The following is a 14,320-nucleotide window of genomic DNA, read 5'->3' as shown; positions in this document are numbered from 1 at the left end:
ATAAGCGAATCTGCCATAATCAAGTTACTTGTTGCTGGTGAAAATTTAGAGGAGGTTGAAGTAATTTATGCCTCGAGTTGTAGTTTGCCAGGGGAAATCCCTAGTGGTATTGGGAGATTTTCCTCTTTGTAAAATCTTGTGATTTTGTTTTACAAATATTTAGTTCCTACCAACAAGTATTTGTGGGCTATGTCGTTTCGAAAACCCTTGATTTGCTGGGCTGCAAAGTACTACAATCGCTGCTATATCTTCCTCCTAGTTCCAAGTCTTCACAACCTGATGAGTTTGAAGATATTGCACCAATTTTTTTTTTTTTTTTTTTTCCTGAATTGGTTTTTTATTTTATTGATACAAATAACACAATACAGTACAAAAGAAGAAGTGACCAAGGAAGATCACCAAGAGAGCATTAGTCTAGGGCATACATACCCCAGACTAGAAAAACAACAGAAAAGAAAATACATCAGACAACTGCATCAAGAACTAAATACATCAGACAACTAAGAAGAATGTCAAAACAAAAGCCATCCCAACCGGACCTTCAAAAACATAAGATGAAGATGCTGGATGGATAGCCCAACAGAAGCAAGGCCTTCAAAACATGCCTCAGTAGCCAGGTGCTGAGGAGAATGGGTAGGTACCATCATGAAGCCTTCAGTTCCTCTCATTCCCAATGCACCAGAGGATAGTGGTGAAAAAACACCTTTTCAATTTACTTTTCATAGAGTTTCGCTTTGTATCTTGCTTTGTTTGTAATTATGAAAACAGTTTTCTGTTCTCAGAAAATTGAAAACTCTTGGTTCAGTTTTGTGAAAACTGTTTTGTGAAAACTCAGTTATAAAAAGGTCTGCATTTGGAGAACAGTTTTTTATAGTTTTCTGAAAACTATTCTCTATTTTCTGAGTTTCTGAGAACTGTTTTCAGAGTTACAAATCGAGCATAAGTTCTTCAATTCTCCCCACTTGCAGAGCTGTGGCAAAGTCGCAACACCAAAACAGGTGATCTCTAGGAACTTGTTGAAACTGAAGTTTAGGTATGGAACTTGTTGAAACTGAAGACATTATTAGGGGTGATTTGAAATACATTAGCATAATTGCCGATATTGAATTGACATGTGACCTTTGACGTGGTTGTTATAATAAATAAATTTGAAGTGAAACTGCTCATTTATAGTTTGTCTGGTTTATAATTGAAAAGTTACTGGGAGCTTAGTTGTATCAACAATGTGATATTGAATTTATTTGAAGATTAAGGTTAAAACCTAGATTTACATGGAATGGAAAATAGTTATGATGATTTGCTGATTCATAGGATAATGATTTAGGAGTTGAGAGGTGTTGAGTTCTTTGAAGGAATTGAAGTTACTGGTTTTGTGTTTCTTGCTAAGGGCAGCCTCTAATGAACATAGTATGTATGGTTTGCTGGTGTTTGTATGGTAGTAACTCAGTTAGACAGGATGTATGATTTTTATAGTGGGTTGCTAATTCTGGTCTATTGTAGAAGTCTGAATATATATTCTTTTTTTACCCTCAAAAGGTCTCAAAGATTACATTTTTGCCCTCCCAGATTTTTTTATTTTTTGAAAATTGTATAACCGCCTCCAACAATCTTCAAAAGGGGTGCATACAAGTGTCATTTCCATTTTCATGGTGCTTTTCAAATAAAAATTAGTCATATAATCCATAACATGTGATAAAATTGAGCAAAATATTGTTTATTATACAAAAACTGCTGCTAAATCAAAATACTGTTTATACAAACCCACATGGCAATAACAGAATTGACAGTTTATTTAAACTATATTACAAAATGGTGTCGTATTGTAATATAGTTTAAATATTTCTTACCAAATTTTGAAATATGAGAAAATTGAAGAATAAAGAGGGATAAAAAAAAAAAAAAAAAATGGCAGACCCTACTTTAATATATGGGAGCCAATGTGGAGCAAGAAAAATATACTCTCTCTAAGCTGGATCATCTGTAATTCTTTTGTAACTGATAATAACTCTCTCTAAGCTGGATCATCTGTAATTCTTTTGTAACTGATGATATGTACAGTAATTTACACGAATCTCAGACCAGTATGAAACTCGTTCTTAGAGGCTTCAAAGGGCCTTCTGATCTACCCTCTCGTTCCAATTAAGGCAACGAACCAAGCTATGGAACCAATCGCCCGTTTGGTCAGACTTATTGACTGTGGGAAGTGGATGCTCGCTCATAGATATACGGACGGAATCTCCTCTTAGGAGTTGTTGTCTTCTCTTCCCATCAAACGACACCCATGCGTTACTCCGTCCATCCTCCGGGATCTGTTCAGATACAATATATTCTTTTAGAACCTCCAAAAGTGAAGAATATTGTCAACCACCATACAATCAAAGACTACGTTTTCAGCATTTCATTGTAAGTGTTAGAATATATTGTACAATAATATTGTTACCACGTATAGGTTTACCATATAGGGTTTATGATTATTTGCTCTCCGAACGTATCATCTCCTATATAAATCCCTATTCCTATTTATTTTTATATTATTCACATTAATACAACACAGAGTTCTATACTCTCTCTTATTTCTAACAATATGTATAAGCAAGCATAAAAAAAACACTTCTCACGAGTACCTAGACCAACTTAGATGTCCTAAATATGATACTTGCATCAAGGGTTTCTTTTCATTTTTTAACTTTACAACGATTCTTTAAATTTGCTTTAAACTAGTCAACTATTTAAATAACTAATTCAGGAAATTCGATTCCTCATATTTATAGTTGACATTGCTTCCCGTATATGTTTTTAAAGCCTATACTAGCTTTCTCAGTGATGACAATTATTCACAAGCAATGTACTTGCATTATGACTAGTTTCCCGGAAAGGGCGAGAAAGTTGCAAGTATATGCATCCCACTCGCCTTGTTCCACATGTCTGAGACGCTGGAAACGTCTTTTTCCTACTGCAGTTAATAATCTATGTGGAGCAATCAAATAAAAATAATACAGGAATCAAGAATCTATAATTGCTTGTAAAAATGGAGATATGAATCACCTTTAATTCAAGTCGTGCAGAATCTGGAAGAATGACAGGTCTGAATGAGAGGGAGTGCGGGCAGATTGGTGTAAAAAGCATGCAAGGAACGTTTGGATGCACCTGCATTCCGATGATCCGTTATTAGAAACATGAAGCCTTGATTATTTAAATGCAATATAAATCAACTACTACGTACTGACAGGAAAATATCAAGCTTCCAAAATTTTGTTACAGCATCAGATACGGTCTATATTTGAAAACTGAAATAAAACCCTCAACCCTCCAAATTAATCTCGTTCTTTCCTTAAGCTCATGTCCACACAGTACACAGAGAGCAGACTGGAAAATATCAAAAAACAAGACTATTTATAGAATCCGCAACAAGAAGGTTTTCCACTACCCTCTACTAGCATCTGTAGGTAAAGGTTCCATGGTTTAGTATACTCTTTACACGCAGTGCACCTAAATAGGAATTAGCAAATTTCTGTCTAAAAAATTATCCACCCTTGAACACTTTGTCTCCACAAAGCATCACAAAAAATAGGCCACTTTCGTAAAAACCTTAGCATTCACTAAGGGTACCAGGCCTTACTTCCCAAAGAAAGGTTAAGGGTCCAAAGGCATGCGTGTGTAAATCTAGGTCTTAACCTAATCTTGGATCCCTTGGATTTCTCACTTCTCATTCAATTAGGAAAAAAAAAAAAAAAAAATCCGAGCATTCCACACTTTTTCTAATAAGATATTAACCACCTTCTCAAAACCAAGACGGAAAAAAAAAAAAAAAAAAAAAATTATAAGAGGATTCCTCCAATATTTGTTCTCCAAACATCACATTGTTGACTCCCCCAGCTTAATTTTATGCCCAAAGTTCCAGTAAATAAACTATCCAGAAGCATCTCCTCTCCCGCCCCACATACACAAGTCTCAAGTAGACTCCAAACCTCAACAACCCTAAAATCAATAAGAAAAAAAGTTTAATATTTGTAGTTCTCATTGGATTCGTACTCCCTTTGGTACAATATCATTTTTGCTAACGTATAATTTTTCACCTTTACAGTCCCCATGTTCATATTTCTTTGGTCTCAAAATAAAGATTCCCCATTGATAAGAGCTCATCTCAAGAAATACTAGAAAATACTAAAACAAAGGAAAGAGGAATTAACTCCCTTTCAGCAACGGGTCCTATCTAAAATCAAGTAACAAAGCTGACTCCTTAAACTAACAAATTTATATGGTACCGCAAGCTCTACAAATACTTCTATGGCAATAAATTCAAAACTCAACAAGGCTAGCGTACCATGGAACCTCCGGCAGCTGTAGAGTAAGCTGTACTTCCAGTAGGCGTGGCAACTATGACTCCATCTCCTTGAACCTATCAAATAAATGATTGGCAATGTCATTAGGAAGTGAATGTTTTCCGCTATTTATAAGTTTCGATGAGAAAGTGGTTTGAAAATTAGAACAATCTGACTTTGCTATTAGCATTGCAAGCATGAGAGCAAGATTGACTCAGTTAGTCAGTTACATATATGAATGTAAAGGGCTTGGCTGAGGAATCATACCTTAGTTATAAGGCGGTCATGTTCATAACATTCAATTTTGGAGAGGTACGGATTAGAACCTCGGTCAACCACGATCTCATTTAGAACATCAAATACTTTCCCGGTCATAGCCTTTCCATTTCGAAAAATTTCACACCGAAGACGCATTCTAAGAGTTATATAAACACCATCCAGTGTGTTGTTCCCATGGATGACTTCTCTCAAGTCTTGCCTATAGTCTTTAAACTTCAGAAGAAAGATAAAGAGGAGTGAGGAGAAAGATCATTTGTAAAGAGGCAAAAGATTCTGTCATGAAAGTTCGAGTCAAGAAGCGTACGGAATGAGAAGTGAGAAATCCAAGGGATCCAAGATTAAATGATACAACAGGGGGAACAGCACCTCTAAATATATTTGAGGCATGAAGTATAACCCCGTCTCCTCCCAAGCAGGCGACAAAATCAACCCTCTCATGAAGATCACTGCAAAAGCACATTGGCTAAGGTTAGCAAAACTTTCAATACTTTTAACAAAATTAGAAAAATGCTTTTGCAATTGGATCTATGAGTTCTAGTACCTGGTATCCTGACTGTAGAAGGTTTGAACAAACCCAAAACCTGGGATTCTTGCTAATAAGTCATGTACATCAGGTTCAACAAGAACAATCATTTTCTCTTGGCGATACAAGAAAGAGGCAATCTGCATTTCAGATACAAAAATTTCTGTTCAATCGCTACACCAAACACGAATAACTTTACATGTATACATAATTGCTGATGAAGGAATGACACACAATTTCTTCAAGATACCACCAAGGGCTCAGCCCAACTATCTCCTCCTTCCAAACAGAAGGTTGAGTCCCCAGCCGGAAAAATTGATACGTGTGTGACTTACCTACCCCGACCAAGAAAAAAACAGCATATATAATTTAGTTACAGTAACCAAGGGCATTGCTCAAGCGGTATCTCCTCCCTCCTTCCAAATGGAAGGTTGAGAATTTGAGTTACCTAGGATAAGTGTGTGTGTGTGTGATGTACCTACTGAAAAAAGATCATGTCAACATTTCCAACTAGACATCCCCCTAGTGGAAAGGGCAAAAAATTCCAACAAGAAAATATATTCATATTCTTATATAAAATCATATAATAATCTTTCCAAACCTACAATCATGAAAGTGAGAACGGAATCACGCCTGGGACAGAGCATCCAACAGGGGAAAAATGAGAGATGGAATTAGACCAACAATGTATGTCAAGCTCTGTAGACATACGTCCTAGACTACAAAATAAATAATAGGGAAAACCATATAAAATCTCCCTCAACTTTCAAAATTTCGTAGATTACACATTTGAAATTTCATTTTGATACAAAACCCTCTTAAACTATTCTGAAATGCTGCCAATCACCCCCTGCCATTTGCGGACCGGAACATTATTGATGAAATTGTATACACGTGCAGAACACTTAATGTTTTTGGTCCTGAAATCTCTATAATACCCTTCTTTACTGACAAAAATGACCTTCGATAATTTTATATCCATCAATCGATCCATAATGTTACTATGAGTTATCTGTTTGGATCTAATAACCAACCCATTTTCATGCACATATATTCATCTATTGCAGCCAACCTGTAAATCGTGTTGGCATCCATGAGAGGGAGACTATGATAAACAGAGAACTGAAACTTAAGGGGAAACATGAAGATAACAACGACAAAAATACCACAATTGACCATACTATAGTAACAAAATATTGGAATATTTTGTTTGAGTTAATTATAAAATAAATATATAAAAAATGTAGCATGCTACCTCTTTAGCTTCTTCCAAGAGTTCTTGGCCCAATTTCTTCAACAATAATACAGTTTTTGGTGTAGATTTCCACATAAGCATCTGCTGCTGGGTGCTAGGATGCGAGAAAGCCAGTGAAGATTCTGTTACCTTTTCTCTGGTGCAGGAAAATCCATCTGTCCGAACTAAGAACATCTCTGCTTTCTTTCTTGACTGCACCCTCACGACACCGGTTGTGGAAGCACACATATTTCCTTCAATCATCCCCAACTCGTCGTCACCCGAAGTTGTGGAGTCTTCAGTGTTGCTCCTCTTCTCCTCTCTGACGGTTGTAGACACAACATGTTTATTTAATTCCTTTCTTACACTCTGAAGCTCATCTATTTCACTAATGGTATGACTTTCCCTTTTACCGGATCCATTCAAAGAGAGAGCAGAGGAAACATAACCATTACGACCTAGATATGTCCCATTACTAAATGGACGACTCTGAGGCTTTGAAGACTTCTTAGTGCTCAGTGATCCATTTGAACTCCCCGCTTCCATATGCCTTGATTCGGGACTGGTCTCAATGACTTCACTCTGCAGAATTGTCCCATTATAATTATTTCTCGAATCAGATAATGTCTCCAATCTTTTCCGCTCATAATTAAAGTAAGTGGGAGGTGAAATCTTCTTATTTCGGAAGAACCCGGACATCTGTTTTCTGGAGAAAACATTGCAAGGAGGTAGCTGGGACTCGAGAGGGTTCACTTCATTGCAGAACTCCATTAGAGATCCTACTTCATTATCGGCAAGTGTTTCTATTAATTTGATTTCTTGATGAGAGACAACGCCGTCAAAGGTCCCATTGCTGTTCTGATCTTTATTTTCTAAGACCGGATAGGCTTGTTTGGTAAACTCTAGAGCGGAACTATGAGTCTTACCCACTTTCTCTGTACCTTCTTTTAAGTTTGATGAGATGTCAAATTCTACCATTCGTCTTGTATCTCGTGGTATAATGTCAACCGGAGTGGCTGTGTGATTGGAGACAGACTGCAATGCATGGCGAGCCATGTACAGCCTCCATCTAGACACCATAGCAGAAGTTCTTTTCACTCCTTCCTTACTATGCAGATATATGGGCTTTTTGGTTGAATCCAACACTAATGCTGCAAATTTCTGGACCTGCTCCATTGAGGGCACAGCGCCAACTTCAACCGGAAGTTTGACCAGTTCAACTTTCCTCGACAAATTGGCACCATCTAATGCTGCTTGATAGAAATTATCCTTCACAATCTCTCCTCTGAGGTCTACGATCGTTTTAAATCCTTTCTCCATTAGCCACCCCAGACCTTCTTCTGTTACCTGGCCACCCTTCCAAAAAGCAATTTCGGAATCTGTAGATTCCTTGTCATCTTTTGAGGTAGACAAATAAACAGGATTCCAGTTTGCAAACAATGTATGACACGGATAACCATCCCTGCGGGGAAAGCCAGAATCATAGCAAACATTCTTCAGCCTCTGCAATTTACTCCATACCTCCAAGCTTCGAATATCATCAAGCATCAAATAGTTTTCGAGAGCAACATGTAAGCTCTCACAATACCTTTTCATCTCGCCCCTAAAAAGGGCAAGGGGCGGAAGCCTGTCCTCCATTACATTAACATCTGAAACGTCGTGAAATGCATTCATAATGGAAGATCTTCCCGAAATAACATCCTCTTTTCCTTTGTTCAGGAGACATATCATGCAACCAAGAACGGACACTAATTTGTCTTCCAATAATGGATTATCATCTGACACGCCATCATATGAAACACTGCACCTTCCGGTCAATGGATTGCAAAATGTGTCCATTAATGCATTATGAAGTTGTTCAGCGGCTCTAAAGATTCTGCAGTAAGCCTCAACTTCTGCAATATCCCCAGGAAGTGGGCCAATCCAAGGCGAGTTCGATGAGTCATGGAACTGGACAGTTCATATCCAAATAAAGCACTGTCAGTCTATAACGAAGAATAATCAACTCATAATCTCTTCCATCAGAAAAGATACAATAAAGCAATCTCAAATACTGAATAAAATGGAAAACATTTTACCGTAGCCTGAAATGGGTAGCAAAGAATGCAATAAGATGGGAAGATGCACAATAAATAATCTAAAAGAGTAAATTACTGAAGCCATATAACAATAAGCTCGAAGAACAATTTGAAGAATGTTTCAATCTTAAGCGCATATTAATTACATTAGCATATTTTTTCAAGAGGGGAGTGCTCCCAAAAGAATACACAAAACACCAAAGGCCACAACTAAAATATTAAGCTATCCACAAAATCCAAAAATCCCCCAACGATTTACAATTATGCCCGTTAACCCAAAAAACAATAAAGTATACAATATACTGTATTTGAGAGACGAAATAGGAGTGTCCTCAAAGCCACACTGTAAGGCAGCAGGCTCACCAAAAAAGCATAGTTTGACAACCAAACTTAATACAGTCAAGTTTGAGGGACAAACAATTTAAAATAATAAAATTGCAAAAAAAATAAAATAAAATAAAATAAAATGTAAAGTTAATTCAATTGAAAATATGCACTTTCCCATAAAAATAAAAATAAAAAAGGGTAATGCTAATCAATTCATCCCTTTTCAGTCTATAATAACCAGAACGATCATCTAATTGACATCCAATTCTGGAAAAGAGCTATAATAAATTGACTTCATTACAGTATACATGAGCTCTCTGTTTTTAAATTACAGTAGCTCACACATGCAAATCAAACTTTTGCCTTCCCTATCCTTTTACTGAATTTGACCAACCTGAACTGCCATCTTTGACCAACTCATATGATGTTGTTTAAAGTATTTTGATATGATTTTTTTTAACAGGAACACCATTGTAATACATGTCCCACCTCAAAAATAAATATACTATTAACATTTTCAAACTAACCTTCACATTTACTTGATTAAACAAGTGCACTAATTAGAATATCTTATCAAAGATAAATTTACTAATTGATTTATCATCAATACAATCAAAAAGTCTAAAAAACTACTAACATAAAAAGTTGGATTTCCAAATAAACTAAAATTTTGGGACGGAGGGGTAAGTGAGGTAAATAAAAAGTAACATAAAATTTTGGTTTTTTTCTTTTCTTTGGTAAAAAAGAATAATTCATCTACTAGTCACTTTAGACTTAATTAAACAAGTATACCAATTAGAGTATCCTTTAACAAAGATAAATTTGAAAATTGACTCGTTATCAATACAATAAAAAAAGTATTAAAAAAAACTAACATAAAGTTGGATTTCCAAAAAACCCAAATTTTGGGACATGGGGTAAAAAAAACCTAACATAAAAATTTGATTTTTTTTTTTTTTTTTTTTCCTTGGCAAAGAAGAATCAATCCACCCGCTTAGTCACTTTGGACTTTCAAATGGGTTGGACGCAACCGCTCACAAACTATCGACATCAGTTAAATCCAAACAGCCTTACCAGCTGAGCTGCCTTTCGGGGCTAAGAATTTGGTGATTTACTAGTCATTTAGTTAAACATATTGCTTCAACTATAGACACACAGTGACACACACACATATGTGTGTATAACTGTATATGTATGAACTATGAACATATATACAATACTAAGTAAATTCACATAATGTAGAGAAACGAGCAAATCACCTGAGGAGAGTCCGAACCATGTGAAACGGAAAAGGGTCTTGAAGACACCAAACTGACAACTGACCTAAGACGACGCCGTTCGAGCACTTTGATTTGTGATCTCTTGGTGTCCCTGAAATGGTGGAATTGGAAGCAGCAGAGATGATGGGTTGCTCCGGAGGCGGCAGCTGACCGGTTCCTGTAGGGGACGGACACGTGGCGTGAGCAAACACATGCCATGCCACCATGGAAATAGAAATAATTGCGGGTGTGTATACATATGTTTTATATATACATATGTTATATATATATATATATATATATCAATGTGTGTGTGGACCGTGGTGGTGTGTATGTGTTGGTTAATGTATGGTTGGTTTTGGATTTTTGAATGAGTAGAGAAATCTTTGTGGATAATCCTAAAATCGGTGGCTGAGTTTGTTTCGGCTGGTTGCTTTCCCATTTTATTTGTCTTTGATTTATTTGATTTGATGGTGATATTTATAGTGAACAAATTGACAAATAGTTCTTTAGCGTAGGAATTGTGGACTCTTGAGCAATATTATTGTGGATGAATTCATATTTAATTGGTTACTAATTCTAGAAGAATTTTTTTATTTATTGTTTCAATGAAAAATAATAATAAGAATAAAAATGACAGAAAGTAATAAATAAATAAAATATAAAAGAAAAGAAAATTAGATCTTCAATTTTTTGCTAAATAAAATTACTTTCTACTCCTTGATCTCTCACATGCTTTTAAAGTATTTAATTCGAGAAGAATCTATTTTTTTTTTGGTTTTTTCAATGAAAAATAATAATAAGAATAAAAATGACAGAAAGTAAAAAATAAATAAAATATAAAGAAAAGAAAATTAGATCTTCAATTTTTTGCTAAATAAAATTACTTTCTACTCCTCGTCTGATCTTTCACATGCTTTTAAATATTCAGGTTTTGAAATCCACAACACAACCTTAATCTTAGGACCTGTTTGGCATATGATGCGTTTTAGACATTATGTTTTTTTCAATACTAAAATAATCGTTTTGTTATAATAGTGTTTTGAATAGAAATCAAAACGAAAATTTATTTTAGTTTTTCCGTTATTATAGTACCAAAACACACAATATCATTAATTTGGTGATATGAATTTTGGTTAAAAAAATCAAATATATTATAAATTATTCCAAACCAATATTAACAGTTTCAAACATGATATGAGTCCAAATTTAAATACCAAATATTATAATACTTCCCAAACTGAATATTGTCAAGGATTTAATATTAGAATATTATTGCATTTAGATAAAAATATAATTAAAATTACACTTGAATCGTAGGTCATGTTTTACCCACTTTGGTGAATGTGGAAAACAAAACGTACCAAAATTTATTGAAACGTACCAAAATTTACTACTAGTGTTTAGGTAAATCAAACTCTATTGTCTCAATGGTGGTCTATATATAAAAAAAAAAAAAAAAAAAAATGTTCTCTATTTTCAATGGTGGGTTAGATAGGTTTCTTAATATATAGTCTTTAGTATTTTGAGTTAGAGTTTTGGAGAAGGAGGATATCTAATCTTAGCAACAAATAGATGATATTTATTTTTAGTATTATTTTTGGCAACAACTAAATGATATTTGATCTTCTTTACATGAATATATTAAACTTCCTTGAAAAGCTTGTAGATGAAATAGTGTACAGATTTTGGAATGCCTGAATTTACGGCAAAGGGGTCAACTGGGTAAGAGTATTCCATTTATTAAATGGATATGCTTGAATTTTTAAAGGATTGCTTAAGGTTGTGGGATAATTTAAAAGAAGCGTATAATGAATATTTTACGAAATCTTTTTTTTTTTTTTCAATAAATGTTATGAAATAAATAAATAGTTTACGTTTATATCTTCAATTGGCTTAAACTTTTGGGTGTCATATTCATAAATTGCTTGTTTAATATATAAATTTGTCTTTTATAATACAAAATGGTATAGTGGTAAATTAGTTAAAATAGTTTCTTTTTCTTTCTCCCCCAAACATGATTATTATCATTTCATTTTTTTTTTTCATTTTTTCATTAATTAATCAAACGCAACGTGAGGTTAACATTATCTTCTTCTTCTTCTTTTTTTTTTTTTTTTTTTTTTTTTTTTTTTAAACTAACGTTATCCTTTCTTTTCTTGAGCCTTAATGTCTGACATTATTGTTTAGAATTTAATGTTGTAGAGTTTATCATGCTATATATATGTATGTATATAATACATGTTTCTTTTGATCATAGTTTTTGTTGAAGAGACGAGGGCAACTCATACATCAAAGATGTAACACATTTTAACAAAAATATTTAACAACCCATCTATAGACTATAATCCAAATGTTAATCATTAATGTCACACTTATGTTACATAAGATACTTAAATTATTAATACAACACACATATGTTAACAACACAATTATATTATTAGTGCAACACATATTACATATGATATACAATACACTTTCTTCATTAATATAACACATTTACATCACACATTACATCACATACACATATGCGACACATTTATTCTTGTTTTTACATCGCTTATGAGTAATTGTGTTTATGAATAATTTAAAAAAAAAAAACTAGAAATAAATGTGTAAAATTGTATACACTACACTTAATGATTTATTAATTAATTAACTAAAACTTAAGAGTAGTATAAAAATAAGAATTTTAAATTTTAAACAAAACTATCATGTTTACCAGTCAGAAAAATCAGCCATAAGATTAGTAATAGATAACGTTAGAAATTTGAGACTTAGACTGCTGAAACATTTTGTAGACTTTTAAAAGGCACAAATAGATAGGATTGACTTCGTCTTTCCAAGGAAGTCTCTAATGAAACAAGTGTGTGTTATATATATATATATATATATATATATCTATCTGACTTATTCGTAATTTTCCTTTCAACATATGTAAATATCAAAAGTGAATGGGTTCCCTATTTCTTTCCCAACACTCCACTTAGGAGTGAGAACACATCTTTGGGTTAACCATTAAGTTTACTACAACTAGCACCAGCAACACATTCTTTTTCTTGCCAAACTAAGGGAGCCCATCCCGACATATGAAATGTTTAATCCGAATTGAACTCTAATCATACCTTCAACCTTAACTACTCAACTCGAACCCAACCTATCTTTCTACTTTTAAACTCGAACTTGTAACTCAGATTTAGATTTCGGGTTAATTCTATAATATGATTATGGATATCCGAATTAGTATAGCAATTATTGCTATACTAATTCGGATATCTGTAATCATATTATATAGAATTTGATATTATAGTATTGTGTAATCCTTGGTTGGTTGGTGTATCCCATAGATGGTTTGTGCTGTTTTGGTTTGTGCTACTTTGAATTACTCATATGACCAATTTGATTAAATTATTCTTAAACAAGAAAGTTTTAAAAACTTACTGCATTTTTTTAATAAATTACTAACAAATGCTTATAAAATTAATTCTTCTAAATATTAATATATAATAGATTAAGATTTAACAAAGAAAGTTGAAAAGAAAAGAATGGTCATAATTTGAATAATATATATAATGCATTTAAAATTAAAAATATATATATATAAATAATATTATAATTCAAGTTGTCACAACCCAAGCCCGACTCTAGTTAAGTTCTTGTTAACAATTTTGACCTAGACCCAACCTTAATTATAAAACTGATTGTCCAATCCTGCGAAAAAATAAATTGGGCTCGGATTGCCCAACTCAGGGAGGGGAAAACTCCAATATGGGCACACCCATCCCGCTTGGGGAGTTAAACGCTCGACTAACTAAGCCACTATATGATGCCCATTTACACAAACTCCTTTGATTATAGGATTTTAATATAACGAAAGAATCATTCTTATATTATATTCTGTTGTACGACTTTGAAGATAAAGAATAGTAGTACTTGTCATCTGTTCCAACACTACAATATAATTGAAACACAGAGATCTCTCATGCATTATACTACAGATCAGAAACCAAAAATAATCACTTTCCAAAATAAAACCAAAAATGAGTTGTGTCTGAGGCTTATCCCTCCCCACACTCTGACATGGTGCCTCATGAAACATAAGGTCTGAAATTCGGCTCCCACCGAGTGCAAATAATTCATTGGGGCTAAGCCTCTGCAGCCATACTCCACGATTTACCCGGCCAGGGGTGGAGAGGCATCTTTCCCGTGTCCTTGGAGATTAGTCGGGACAAAGCCCTGGATACCCTAGGTTAATCTAAAAAAAGGAAGAACCGATAGGTAATGATCTAAATTCCCTA

General features: G+C 34.1%; 1 protein-coding gene across 1 annotated transcript; it reads right to left on the bottom strand.

The window, feature by feature from the left end:
* Positions 1–1,698: 1,698 nt before the first annotated feature.
* Positions 1,699–10,285, bottom strand: LOC132273668 (NAD kinase 2, chloroplastic-like). Its single transcript, XM_059774668.1, has 8 exons — positions 10,023–10,285; positions 6,380–8,308; positions 5,143–5,264; positions 4,906–5,047; positions 4,590–4,814; positions 4,325–4,399; positions 3,046–3,147; positions 1,699–2,309 (listed from the first exon to the last, which is right to left on the bottom strand). The coding sequence occupies exons 1-8, from the start codon at positions 10,239–10,241 to the stop codon at positions 2,106–2,108; spliced, it is 3,018 nt and encodes a 1,005-aa protein (XP_059630651.1). The 5' UTR covers positions 10,242–10,285; the 3' UTR covers positions 1,699–2,105.
* Between the last annotated feature and the right edge of the window lie 4,035 nt (positions 10,286–14,320).

Source organism: Cornus florida, unplaced genomic scaffold (assembly GCF_030987335.1).
Source record: "Cornus florida cultivar Cherokee Brave unplaced genomic scaffold, ASM3098733v1 CherokeeBrave_3.0.0_Hap2_Chr09, whole genome shotgun sequence".
NCBI lineage: Eukaryota > Viridiplantae > Streptophyta > Magnoliopsida > Cornales > Cornaceae > Cornus > Cornus florida.
Note: the sequence above shows the minus strand (reverse complement) of the source record. Positions and strands in the feature narration are given on the sequence as shown.